The sequence below is a fragment of the Prinia subflava genome, chromosome 22, assembly GCF_021018805.1.
Source record: "Prinia subflava isolate CZ2003 ecotype Zambia chromosome 22, Cam_Psub_1.2, whole genome shotgun sequence".
Taxonomy (NCBI): Eukaryota; Metazoa; Chordata; class Aves; order Passeriformes; family Cisticolidae; genus Prinia; species Prinia subflava.
Window position 1 is genome coordinate 5,438,073 of NC_086268.1, and position 13,205 is coordinate 5,451,277.

The following is a 13,205-nucleotide window of genomic DNA, read 5'->3' on the forward strand; positions in this document are numbered from 1 at the left end:
CCGGCACTGTGGGACGGCTCCATGGCGGGCTCGGAGCGCGGCCTCCGCGGGCTCGGCCCGGCGGGCTCCGACAGCGGCGCGGGCTGTCCGTGGCACGGGGCCGGGCTGCGCCGCTCGTCCTCCCGCTGGTCCGGGGTGCGCTGCACCGAGCGGCCCGGCCGGGTCACGGCCCGCGGGCTCGGCCTGCCCCCCGCGCCCCCCGCGCCCCCCGAGCCCCCCGCGCCCCGGGCCGAGGCGGAGGACGAGGAGAGAGGTGCGTCCCGGAGGGGATCTCGGTGTCAGCCCCGCCGAGCACGGACAGAGCCCCGCGGGGTCCCGAGGGAGGGGCGGCCCACGATATTTAGTCATAATTTAATCAAGAGACGCGCAAGAGGGTGTTTTACTTGCAGAGGAGGGAAGGGCTCAGTGCAGTGTGTTTAGGCTCATTTATGAGTCTAAACAGTAAGTCTGGAATAGCGGATGTTGCCTGCAGTGTTTCTAATGAAATCACAGAACAATAAAAAATCCTCTGGAGAGAGAAGAGGATTCTCATTGCAAGCCTTTTGTTGTAAACTGAAACACAAGAAGTTCCACCTCAGCATGAGGAGGAACTTCTTGACATGGAGAGTGGCAGAGTGCTGGGACAGGCTGCCCAGGGAGGTCCTGGATTCTCCCTCTTTGGAGACATTCCATATCTAAAGGAACACATTCCTGTGTCACCTGCTCCAGTTGACCCTGCCTGGCAGGGGGTTTGGACTGGATGATTTCCACAGATCCCTTCCAACCCTGACGATTCTGTGATTCCATTTGTTTCATTTATGGCATTGCTGCCTTTCCCAGTGCCGCTGGCGGAGATCTCACTGATGAACAAGCTGATCCACACATCCCTGGTGGAGTCCCAGGAGCATGTGGAGATCCTGCAGCGGGACCCCAGCTCCCCACTCTTTTCCATCAAGACCTTTGAGGAGCTGCCCCTGTGAGTTGGCACAGCCCCTGACCCCACCGTGCTCCAGCACACCAGCCTCCTTCACGTGGGCGCCTGGGATGTTTTGTTTCCACAGGAAGAAGGAGCTCTTGCAGGGGGTTTATATGATGGGCTTCAACAGACCATCCAAAATCCAGGAGCAGGCTCTGCCCCTCATGCTGGCATACCCGTGAGTAGGAACTGAGCCACGGCTCCTCGTGGCGTCCCAGCCCTGCGGTGCCAAGCAGGAATGCCCTGACCCCTGCATTCCACTAAGCTGCTTTTGCCTTGCAGGCCCCAAAATCTGATTGCCCAGAGCCAGTCAGGGACAGGGAAAACAGCAGCTTTTGTCTTGGCCATGTTGAGCAGAGCCAGTGCCAACGAGAAATATCCACAGGTAACGCAGGACAGGGAGAGCTGCTGCAGGAGGGGTTGGCCCAAGTGCCCAGGACACTGCCACGGGCAGAGCTCCGGGCTTTGTCCCTGCTCCTGTGTGACTTTACCTACTGGAGTGGGATGATAAACCACCAGGGCCCGTCACAGTGGCAGGTAGGACCAAAAGCAAGGTGCCCACCTCAGGGAGGTGCTTTGACTTGTCAGAGTGGATCAATCCAGGCTTCAGTTGTCCTGGAATTTACGTTTTGAGGAGCAACTGCAGACACTGCTGGTTTCTGGTGGTCAGATACTCCCAGTCCCCTCTCTGGGTGCAGTTCCAGCATTGCCAGCTTTTTCCAGCCATGTAATATCTCCTCTTGTATGTATGGACAGCGTGACAGGACTAGGGCACAGGAACAAGCTACACCACGCTTCTGAGAGAGGAATTTCCTCCTCAGAAATAGCAGCAGCAGCTTCTTTCTGCCCCCTTGGCTGGAGCTGGGAACACAGCCCAGCTCCTGAAGCTCCAGCTGTGCTGTGCTGCCCCATCCCCTGCGCCTTGGTGCTGTGGGGTGCTTCTGAGCTCCTCTTGCTGTCCCTGCCCGGTGTGCCCCATCTTGGGCCTGACAGCTCCTTCCTCTGCTCTCCTGCCAGTGCCTGTGCCTGGCTCCCACCTACGAGCTGGCGCTGCAGATCGGGCAGGTGGTGAGGACCATTGGCAAGTTCTGCACTGACATCAAGGTGAACTATGCTGTCCGGGGAAACCGAGGTGAGTCCGGCCCGGCACAGCGACCAGCGCTGCTCCAGAAACGGGGAGGGGGCACAGGGATCCCCTCTCAGAGACTGGAGGGACTGCCCAGACATCCATGCAGGGCAGTGGAGTAGTGTTAGTCCCCCTCTCCTACTGAGGAGGCTTTTCCACCATCACTGGCTGCTTGCAGACTCCCTTTTCCCATATGGGGGTGGTTCCCACACCCCAAGGCTGTAGGGAAGTGTCATGATGACCCCTTGAAGGCATCATTGAGCAAGCCAAGGGAAAACAGAGCACCAGAGAGTTCCATGCCTGGAGCCAGCCAAATGCCTTTTGCCCCCTTGCAGTTCTGAAGGGCACAGTGCTGGAGGAGCAGATCATCATCGGAACTCCGGGCACCACACTGGACTGGTGCTTCAAGCAGCGCATCCTGGACCTGACAAAGATCTCCCTGTTCGTGCTGGATGAGGCCGACATCATGATCGACACGCAGGGCCTCTCCTGCCAGAGCATCCGCATCCACAGGTGAGGAGTGCTGAGCGCTGCTGTCTGGATCCCCTGCTTTCCCTTCTCTCTCTGGCTTTAAAGGAATCTGTCACCAAAGAGCTGTAAGGGTGTCCCCATGGTGCCAAAGAGGCTTGTCCACAGGGCTGTCTTTCTGTAAAACTGCGTGCATTGGACACACAGGAAGACACTTCACCTCATTTACCTTTCCTTTCAGGTGTTACAGGCCTTGGATTCACTCACAGAATCATAGAATGGCCTCAGTTGGAAGGGGCCTTAAAGCCCATCCTGCTTCCCTTCCCCATGGGCAGGGACACCTTCCATTAGACCAGGTTGCTCAGAGCTCCATCCAGCTTGGCCTTGAACACTTCCAGGGATGGGGCAGCCACAGCTGCTCTGGGCAACCTGTGCCAGGGCCTCACCATCCTCACAGGGAAGACCTTCCTCCTAGTATCTAAACCTGTTTTCTTTCAGTGTGAAGCCATTCCCAGCTTTTCCTGTCACTGCAGACCCTTGTAAAAAGTCCCTCTCCATCATTCTTGGCTTCCCTTTCCACTGAAGGCAGTACAAAATCAGTTTAAATCAGGGTTTCTGCCCTTCTCCTGGGCAGCAGCTCTCTCTGGGGCTGACAGAGCTTTTTCCCTGCCCCAGGGCTCTTCCCGAGAGCTGCCAGGTGCTGCTGTTCTCAGCCACTTACAAGGAACCCGTGCGGGCCTTTGCGGAGCGGATCATCCCCGACCCCATTGTGATCAAGCTGCGCGAGGAGGAGCTCACCCTGAGCAACATCAGGCAGTACTTCATGGTGTGCGAGAGCTCTGATGAGCAGTACAGGGCCCTCTGCAACCTCTACGGCAGCTTCACCATCGGCCAGGTCATGATCTTCTGCCAGGTAAGGCCCCTGCCCGGGAGAGCCCTGCACGGCCCCTCTCCTGTTGGGAATAGCAGGAATGGGTCATTTTACAGTGTGGGCACAGTGGGCTTCTCCCAAGACCCCCAAAACAAAGGAGCAGACCCCAGGGGAGTGTTGAAAACTGCCATGAGCTCCCTCACAAGGAGCAGGGCACTCTGGAGGGGGATCTGTTGGCTCAGCCTCTCCCCGCGTGTGCAGACCCGGAGGCTGGCAGACTGGCTGTCGGGGAAGATGAGCTGGGACGGGCACCAGGTGGCCATTCTGACAGCAGAGCTGACCGTGGTGCAGCGGGCCAGCGTCATCCAGCGCTTCCGTGAGGGCAAGGAGAAGGTCCTGATCGCCACCAACGTCTGTGCCAGAGGTATCCTGGGAAACCCAGCACCCCTCTGACAGCCCGAATGCACCGGGCCTGCTGCTCTCCCACGTGGGCTTGAGCAGCTGGTCCTGTGGGGCAGAGTATCCCAAGAGGATCCCATCCCTCTCTTGCAGGCATCGATGTGCAGCAGGTCACCACCGTGGTGAACTTCGGCCTCCCCATGGATCAGGATGGCGAGCCGGATTTTGAGACCTACCTGCACCGCATCGGGAGGGCGGGGCGCTTCGGGCACCGCGGCATCGCCTTCAGCGTGGTGCAGAGGGGCGCCGTGGGGCTCGTGCACAAGATAGAGCAGTATTTCCGTGAGTGTCCGCGCGGATCCACCGCTCCGGGAGCCGGGGCTGGCACCGTCATCCCCTCCTGCTCATTTCCTGTTCACAAATAGCCCCTGTCGGGCTGCTCCTCTCCCCAGGGCTCATCTCTCTGGGAACAAGCAGCTTTTAGGGTGATTTTTGCTCCCCAACAGGCAAATTTCCCAAGAAACAGCCCTGGAGGTTGTGTGCAACTTGCAAAGGACGTTAGCAGTACCCAGGACGCCTCAGCATCCCCCCTTCAGGCATTTTTTCTGCCTTTCCGTGCAAGCTCTTGTCCCAGGGGATCTGGTGCCCCAGCTTAGCTCAGCCCTGGCTGTGGGAGAGGAGATGGCAGCTGTGGAAATCTTTCCTGAGTGGAAATTGATTGTCACTTGTTAACATCAAGAGGATTTTCATGGGATTTGCCAGATGCCAGGGCTGCACTGATGGCTTTTTGAATCCCAGTGCCTGTTTTCCCTGTGATTTTTAGAGGAAGCCTTCTGATGGGCAGGAAACGGTGTCCCTTCCTCATCTCCAGCCTCAGAGCCACTCAGCCCTCTTGGTTCCTTTGAATGTCCACCTGTCCTTGGAACCTGGAGTAAGCCTGAGGCAGACACCAGGCAGAGAAGACACGAGCCACACGTTCTGGCAAAGATTGTTGCCATGGAGTAGAAGCAATGAGCAGCTGGAACAACTGGCATGTGGATGAACCCCACCACAGCCATGGCCAGAAGGAGCCAGTGTGAGGATGAACTCCCAGCAGTCTGGCTTGTGCTTTTCACGTTGTGATGTTGCAGTTGGAGGGTACAAACCTTCCCTGTGCTGCGTGGCTGTGGAGCAGGGGCACATCAGGGGCTGAGCTCTGCCTGCTGCTGCTGTGGGGCTGCTGCCTGTGCTTGCTGCTGTGCCGTGGCTGCTGCCCTGATCCAGTTCCCCTCCCTTCTCCCAGCTGATTTCCCTGCTGACCCAGTTCCCCCTGCACTGAATCCCAGTCGATTTCCCTGCAGAGGGAAATGCTGCAGTGAGCACTTTGGAGCATCCCAGCTGGCATGGGGCACTCAGGGGCGTGAGCACTGGCTCAGGGGAACAAGCTCTGCCCTCACTTCCCAACAATTGCTCTTTCCTTCCTACAGAGACCACGATCAAGCAGCTGGATCCACACGACATGGACGAGCTGGAGAAGCTTGCAGCTGAGTGAGGAGCAGGGATTCGTTCTGCTAAATCCAAGTTCTAGTTCTAAACAGGAGGAAAAGTTACAGGGGAAAACTTCCCGGTTCTCTTATATCCTCCTGAAGCTGTTGAGTTTTGTTGTGTTGCCTGAGGAGAGGCTGGAGCGAACCTTGTCTCGCTAGATGGCAGCAGGAATCCACCGCTGCCTCCCAGATCCCGGGGCAATCCCCAAGTGTTTGGGGTCCTGGCAGTGCAGGAGAGAGTTTGGAGCCCCGGGGCTCTGAAATCCAAGCGTGGGGATGCCATCAGTAGGGGAGAGAAGTTGGACCCCAGGGGCCTGAAATCCAAGTGTTTGGGGTCCCAGCAGTGAGGACAGAAGTCAGACTCCAGGGTCTGGGCTGCGTTTGTGCCCTTGTTAATCTTTAATAAATGGAACTGTTTTTAATCACCGGCGTGGCTCCTTCTTTACCAAAATTCTCTGAAATGTATCAACCCTCGCAGGTAGGGTTTGATTAGCTCAGTGTTGACAATGGTGTCATTTGTTGGGTTGGCACAGCACCCTGCTCTCCTCATCCAGATTTCTATCCAAACCTGACCTGAACGGGCACAAAAAGTGACCAAAACGTGATGAGAGCACAGCGAGAGGTGTGTGGCAGTGGGAGCAGGACGGGGCCTGGCCCTGCATTTGCAGCTCCTTGCTGCCAGCTTTAACCCTTTGGGGCATTTGAAGCCTCAAAACCTCTTTGGGGGAGTACACACATTTGGTATTAACAGTGTGATTTTGGTAACAAGCAATGAATTCTAATTTAAGAATCAGTAAGGGAGATGGGAGATGGCAGGTAGTTTTCCAGACTTTGCTGGGTGTTCTGTGATCCCCCTCACCATGGGCATCCCTAAATCCCCCCTGGTTTGCTCCAGCCCCCAGCATTGCATTACGGCACAGTCGCCCCTATGAATGTTTGATGGTCTGGGGCGTGGCAGACAGTGGGAGATGAAATATCAAACCTTGCTCCTTGCCTGGCTTCCCCAGCTCCAAAGCCCCCAGCTTTGATCACAGGGGATTTGCAATGTATTTTCCCCTTCTTCAGCCAAAAAACCAAAATTGTGTGTGGAGGAGCGAACACTCAGGAACTGAATTCCCACGTGAGGGGAATGCGAGGATGCTGCCGTTCCCACAGCAAGGGGACCCCTCCTCAGCCCTGAGATTGCAGGGCCCTGGCAGCAGCGGCGTCGGGTTCCCCCTGTGCTGTCAGGCCGATAAATAATTAACAGTTAATCAGGGCCGGGCTTAATTACCTGGGGGTAACCGGCGCGCAGGTCGTGCCGGAGAGCGCAGCCCTGCTTCGGTGCTGGACATGGCGCCATGGAGCGCGGCCGGGCACCGCCGCCGTGGAGGGGATGGATCCTGTGCCTGCTGCCGGCGCTGGCGGGGGGTGAGCACCGACCCGTCCCCGCGGGACCGGGGGGGCCGAGCCGAGCCCTGACGGCCGCGCCGCCCCGGGGCAGGGCAGCCGCTGGCGGCCGGCGAGGCGGCCTACGAGGAGTGGCGGGCCACGGGCGTGCGAGGCCGGGCGGTGGAGCTGAGCTGCGGCCCCGCGGCCGCGGCCCCGCCCGCCGTGGTCTTCTGGAGCTTCACGCCGCAGGGAGAGGGGCTCCCCCGGGCCGTGGCGGTGGGCTCGGGCAGGGAGGTGGCCGTGGCCCCCGGCACGGCGATGCTGGGCCGGGTGACGCTGCGCAACGGGACGCTGGAGCTGCGGGAGCTGCGGGTGGCCGCCCAGGGCCGCTTCCTCTGCCAGGGGCTCTTCCCGGAGCGGGGCCGGCTCCGTGTGGGCTATGCCGCCGTCCTCCTGCGTGTCCTGGGTAAGTCCCTGGCTGTGGCCAACCTGGGGGGACCTGCTGGCCAGCAGCAGCCAGCATCACACTCCCCTGGATCGCAGTCAAGCTCAGCCCCTTACCCAGTAGCCCTCCACTGGCCAACAAAACACCCCCCTTGCTGACAAAGGGCTTCACAAGTCAATAAAGCCTAGCACAGGCCAGTGTAGTGCCCACTAGCCAATGCAGAGTCCCACTAGCCAACGTGGTGGTTCACTAGCAGCTGTAGTACCTCATTCACCAACAAAGCACCCCACTAGCTAGTGGAGTACCCTACTTGCCAACGTAGTCTGCCACTAGCCAGCAAAGCATCCTACTAGCCAACATAACACATTGCTAGCCACTATAGAATCCCATCAGCCAACGTAGGTCAACGTGAGCCAACATAGCACTCATCAGCCAACCCAGAGCCCCACTAGCCACCGGAGGACACTGTAACTCAGCAGACCTCCCATACCTCCAACTAGTGTAGCCTCCTACTAGCCAATATAGCAGCCCACTAAGCCACCCTCCTTTCCTTGCCCCAAGCATCCCACCACCCCAAACTGGTCCCGGTAGCTCCCAGCTAGTACCCAGACCCACAGCCAGGGCGCCCCTCTGTAGCCTGCAGGTGTCCTCACCAGCCATTCCACTGCCTGCTATGGCACTTCACTGGCCAAACAATCTGTCTGGAAGGGGGACATGGGTGGGCCCTGGGGCGTTCTGGTGCCTGTGGGGGCGGCTCACACTCGGTGTCCCCAGTGCCTGTGTCCAAGCCCTTTGTGCGGCCCACGGCGGCGGCAGCGGCGGAGGGGGCAGCGGTGGCCCTGACATGCGCCGTGCGGGAGGGGACGGAGCCGCTGAGCTTCTCCTGGCAGCACCAGGAGCCCCGGGGGGGTCCCTCAGTGACCCCTGCGAGGCTGGGGGGCTCCAGGGCGGAGCTGCGGCTGACACCTGCCAACCGCAGCCACACGGGCTGGTACAGCTGCACCGTGCACAACGAGGTCAACAACCGCACCAGCGACCCCGTCTACCTGGACATCGTCTGTGAGTGCCCTGGGTGCCACCCACCCACCTCGGGGGACCCCTCAGCCACCAGCTGGGGGGGCATCTTTAGGGCTGGTGACATCCATAGTGTGTCTGTGGCCACCACAATGCTCCATGGTTTGTCCACGGCCACTGAGCACCCTGGCACGGTGGTATATCCATAGCTATCATGGAACACCCATGGACATCATGTATCCCACCACCGTGATGCCTCTGTGGCCACCACCATGTCTCTATAGCCACCACGGTATGGCTTGTTGTTGCTTTGGCATCTCCATGGCCACCATACCCCCAGCAGCACAGTGCCTCTCTAGCCAGCATGGCCACGGTGTGCGCTGCCACCACGGTGCATCCAGGGCCGCTGTGCACCACGGTGTGCTCACAGCCCCCACGGTGTGCCCTTCCTAAGGGGGCTTTGCTGCCCTGCTTCCCACCACTGGAGGAAGCTCCAGGGAGGGCTGTGCCCCCTCTGTGGGGACACCCCTGTCTAAAGGGCCCTGTGTCCCCACAGATGGCCCCGATGAGCCGGCCATCCGTGTGGAGCCCTTCTCCCCTGAGCAGGGGGGCTTCTCTGCGGGCGAGCGGGAGGACGTGGTGCTGAGCTGCCTGGCTCCCTCCAACCCCCCCAGCCGCTACGTCTGGCTGCACAACGGCACCCAGGTGCACGTGGGCCAGACCTACATCATCCCTGCCATCGCCCGCGCCCAGGCGGGCACCTACACCTGCCTGGCCGAGAACAGCCACCTGCAGACCCGCACCCAGGCCACCATCGTGCTCACTGTCTACTGTAAGTAACCCCGCGGGGGGGCCCGCAGGTCCCCACGGGGTGAGACGGACCAGCGCAGCGCCCTGGTGAGGCCGGGGGTGGGAGGGGGAGTTTGAGGTGGGGCTGGGGGAACCCGCACCCTCCCCCAGTGCCGATGATGTCCGGCAGATCCACCCGCCGGGAGCCCCAGCTGCTCTGCCCTGGCCTCCGATGATCAGCGGGATGTGGCCCTGCGGTGCCGCTGGCTCGGGGGCTTCCCCCTGGCCCGGCTGCGCTGGGTGGGCCCCCAGGAGGAGGAGGAGGAAGAGGGGTTGATGGGGACCAGTTTTTCCATGGCCACCAGGATCCAGCCAGGGGCGGCCACCAGGAACGGCAGCTCCTTCTCCTGCCTGGCCTCCCACCCCGCGCTGCCGCTGGGGGCTGCCTGTGGGACCACCCTGTGTGAGTGACAATGGCCCCATTTGCCCCCCGACCCCCCTTGTGACCCCCTGGTGTCACAGCAGAGCTGCAATGCCCCCGTGCCGTGGGATGGGCACTCCAGGGTGCTGCTGCCTTTCCTGGGACCCTCAGCACCTCCAGCTTGCTCCAAAACGGAGGACGCTGTGTCACAGCCGGGATTGCCAAACCCCCCTCGCCCTGGGGAGGGGGAATGTGCCTCCTTTCTGGGGGTGCTTTGGCACAGCGTGGCAGTGCCCCGCTCTGACGCCGCTCCATCCACAGGGGTCCCGTCCGGCAGCCCCACCTGCGCGGCGGCGGCCACCAAGGGTGACGAGTACGTGATGCTGCGGTGCCGGTGGGAGGGGGGCGCGCCGCTCGTCACCCTGCGCTGGCGGGACAGCGCGGGCCGGGCCTTGGGCGACCCCGCGCCCTCCAGCGCCGTGCTGGTGCTGGGCACCGACGGCAGCCTGGGGGGCCGGGAGTTCGTCTGCGAGGCCGCGCACCCGCTGCGGGCCGCTGCCGCCGAGTGCCGCCTGCGCCTGGGTAAGCCGGGCCCGTCCCCAGCGCCCCCGCCGTGCCACGGGGGGTGACACGTCCCTGCCGGAGCTGTCCCCGCTTCTCGCCGAGCAGAGGTCCCCGAGCTGGAGGCGGAGAGCGAGGTGGCGGTGCTGGAGGGCGGCGAGGCTCAGCTGGCGTGCCGGCACCGTGGCGGCAGTGCCAGTCTCGGTGCCACAGTGGCTTGGTACGACCCCAAGGAGCGGGAGGTGACACCGGGGCTGGCCAAGTACCGGCTGGAGCAGGGAGAGGCGTGGGTCAACCTCACGGTCCGGGATGCCGAGTGGCCGGGGGACAGTGGGATCTACCGCTGCACCGCGACCAATGCCGTGGGCACTGCCAGCCTCCCCGTCCGCCTCCGCGTGGACCGTGAGTCCTGGGATGGGTGGCGAGGGTGGGCTGGGGCATCAAGGGTGGGCTGGGGGCATCGAGCCCCTCCTGCCGGGTGCCATCTGCCGCAGGGTACCCAGCCCCGCCCAACGTCACCATCAGTAAGCTGCGGTACACGCGGGCGCGCACCGAGGTGCGCCTGGAGTGGCGGACGCAGGGCGCCGGCAACCTCACCGGCTTCGTGGTGCAGCGGCGCCAAACCAAGAAGCCCCTCCGGGAGCCGCCCAGCCCCTGGGAAACAGCCGCCGGCGACATCGAGCCGCACTCCCGCGACCGGCGCCTGGGGGGGCTGGACCCCGCGGTGCTCTATGCTTTCCGCGTCCTGGCCGTCAACCACCGCACGGCCGGGCACCCCTCCGAGGTGCAGACCCCAGGTGAAGTGGGCAGGGGCTGCTGCTCCGTGGGGGCAGAGCAGGGTTGAGTGGAGAAGGGCAGCGTTTCCATCCTGGTGGAGCTGAGGAGCCGTGTGTGAGCAGCCGTCAGCAGGTTTCAGGCACAGGCTCGCACCTTCCCTGGCCTTTCAGGGCTCTGCCCGTCCCTGCTGCCTGCTATGTTCCCTCTGCTCTCTTCCAGCCGAGCCTCCCTTCGAGGCGTACCCGGCGGTGACGGGCGCGGCGGTGGCAGGGATGCTGGTGGCCACCGCAGCCTCGCTCCTGGCCGTGCACTGCATCGCCCGCCACCGGGAGAGCCTCCCCCGTGAGTGCCGGGGCCGCGGGGGCTCAGGGGGGCTCAGCTGGAGCCCTGGCACCCGCCCCTCACAGCCGCTGTCTCCGCAGGGCTGCACCGCCTGCTCTTCCGCACGTGAGTGCCCGACCCCTCCGCCCCGCCGCCGCCGTGCCCGGGCCCTGAGCCCCGCGTGTCCCCCCAGGGCCGGTCCTGCCGCGCAGGAGCCCCTGGGCACAGCGGAGGAGGCCGAAGCAGCCGCAGGCGGCGAGGAGGGAGCAGGGCCAGCCCAGGGAGATCCGTCCGTCCCCGGCACGGCAGCAGCTGCCGAAGCAGCACCAGCACAGGGAGACCCGTCTGTCCCCAGCACAGCAGCAGGTACTGGGGCGAGCTGGGCTGAGCCACCAGCCCCGCTGACCCAGCACCCACCTGGTGGCACTCGGGCCCCCCCACCCTTTGCAGAGCCACTCTCGGCAGCACCAGGCACCACCGAGGACCCGCCAGTTAATGTCACCATCACCGTGACAGCGACACCGTGACCACTCCCGCTTTCGCTCTTTATTTCCCTCTCCTCCTCTTCCACACCACGGGACGGCAGCACCCACCTGTGCCGGGCCGGGAGGCAGCTGCCTCCCAACGCTGCACCCGGCAAAGCCCCTCCGGCTCGGCCTCGGGCCTGCAGTTACTGCTGTAGCTAAAATAAATATTTAGGCTACAATAAATAGTTTCTCACCGATGGCAAAAAAAAAAAAAAAAAAAAAAAGCCCTAGGGCTGAAGCACTGCTCTCAGCCCCAGGGCTGGCATCGACCGGGGATGCTGCTTTGGGACTGTGCTGAAGTTTCTGTGGTGCAAAAACAGGCACAAATTTTTTTGTGGGAAAGGGTCTTCATCTTCACTCCAAACTCCCCAATTTCAGGCCAAACCACAGGAGGGTAAAAACAGTGATTGGAGATGGTTTTTCCCTGCATTGGTGCAAGCACAAAGGGAAGCAGGGTCCAAGGAAAGTGTCAGGCAGCTCCCACCTTTCCTGAGTCCTCATCTTCTGGTGTGTGTGGAAACAAGAGCACCTTGGCCATTTTTTCCTGTATTTGGTTAATAATAATCCACTGGGAAGTATCAAGCCACATGAACCAACCTTGATCAGTGCCCATACTGAGTATCAATCCCCACACCAGCCACAAAGCAGCATCAATCCCTTTATCAAACCACCCCCAGAAACACAAACCCTACCCAAAGCCCCTGCAAAGCCATCACTTCCAAACACAGAACATTCCAAAGGGATATTACAGTGTCTCTGGAAAACAGAGCATCTTTATCTGACACACCCACAATACAGGGGAGATTTAAGCAAGGTTGTTTAAAACCATGGCTAAATTTCAGTGTTTGGGGCAAACGAAGCAGCCAGAGTTAAATCCCAACCACTCCCCTGACAATCTCTGTTGGAAAAGGGGAAAGCCTTGCAACAGGTTCTGCAAAATGAAAATCCAGGCTGTGAGGATGACACAAACAAAAAGGGAGAAGGGAGATCTGTGGTGGCTCTGCCCACGGTGTGAAGTTCATGGTGTGTAGAGAACTTTGGAATAAGGCAGCTCTAGCTGGGAGGATGCACAACCCTAAAAAAAAAAGGCAAAAAATAAACATAAGCACAAATAATGCACTAGAAGAGAAGGCTTTGAGGAGAGCTCGTTGTGGCCTTCAAGTACCTGAAGGGGGCTCATAAAAAGGAGGGAGAGGGATTTCTCATACAAGCAGATAGTGACAGGATAAGGGAGAATGCTTTCACACAGCCAGAGGGCAGGTTTAGATGGGATATGGGGAATAAATTCTTCTCTGTGAGGATGGTGAGGCCCTGGCACAGGGCACACAGTCATGAAGTGTCCAAGGCCAAGTTGGACAGGGCTTGGAGCAGTCTGGGATAGTGGAAGGTGCCCCTGCCCATGGCAAGGGGGTAGAACTGGATGAGCTTTAAGATCTCTCCCAAATCAAACTGTTCTGGGGTTCTATGAAACATAAAAATCCCATCTCAACACTCGGAGTAGCCCCCAGAGCTGCTGCTACCAAAGCAGATCTCGGGGGCTTCCTCCTCACACAGACATCAACCCCCAAACCCTGTGAGTGGTGAAGCTGCACCTGTACTACCAGAAGTAGTCCTGAGCTCTCCAGGGCTTTGGA

General features: G+C 60.7%; 2 protein-coding genes across 11 annotated transcripts; both read left to right on the plus strand.

Annotated features, from left to right (window-relative positions):
- The first annotated feature begins 21 nt into the window (after positions 1-21).
- Positions 22-5,767, plus strand: DDX25 (DEAD-box helicase 25). 7 transcript variants are annotated; one of them, XR_010082863.1, is made up of 11 exons: positions 22-253; positions 820-955; positions 1,041-1,133; positions 1,238-1,340; positions 1,973-2,087; positions 2,417-2,594; positions 3,225-3,462; positions 3,682-3,844; positions 3,973-4,161; positions 4,691-4,894; positions 5,286-5,767. XR_010082863.1 is itself a non-coding variant. In XM_063417846.1 (10 exons), exons 1-10 carry the CDS (start codon positions 22-24, stop codon positions 5,348-5,350), a joined length of 1,512 nt encoding a protein of 503 aa, XP_063273916.1. In that variant the 3' UTR covers positions 5,351-5,767. The 7 variants fall into 7 exon arrangements, 5 of the variants coding, with proteins under 5 accessions (XP_063273916.1, XP_063273912.1, XP_063273914.1 ...); XR_010082862.1 differs by having other exon boundaries at positions 3,225-3,844; XM_063417846.1 differs by lacking the exon at positions 4,691-4,894.
- Positions 5,768-6,634: 867 nt separating this feature from the next.
- VSIG10L2 (V-set and immunoglobulin domain containing 10 like 2) lies at positions 6,635-12,646 on the plus strand. Of its 4 annotated transcripts, XM_063417663.1 has the most exons (12): positions 6,635-6,755; positions 6,829-7,182; positions 7,936-8,220; positions 8,732-9,007; positions 9,155-9,427; positions 9,707-9,967; positions 10,055-10,348; positions 10,441-10,743; positions 10,943-11,065; positions 11,146-11,170; positions 11,238-11,410; positions 11,495-12,646. In XM_063417663.1, exons 1-12 carry the CDS (start codon positions 6,686-6,688, stop codon positions 11,569-11,571), a joined length of 2,514 nt encoding a protein of 837 aa, XP_063273733.1. In that variant the 5' UTR covers positions 6,635-6,685; the 3' UTR covers positions 11,572-12,646. The 4 variants fall into 4 exon arrangements, with proteins under 4 accessions (XP_063273733.1, XP_063273732.1, XP_063273731.1 ...); XM_063417662.1 differs by having other exon boundaries at positions 10,943-11,170; XM_063417661.1 differs by having other exon boundaries at positions 10,943-11,410.
- The last annotated feature ends 559 nt before the right edge of the window (positions 12,647-13,205 follow it).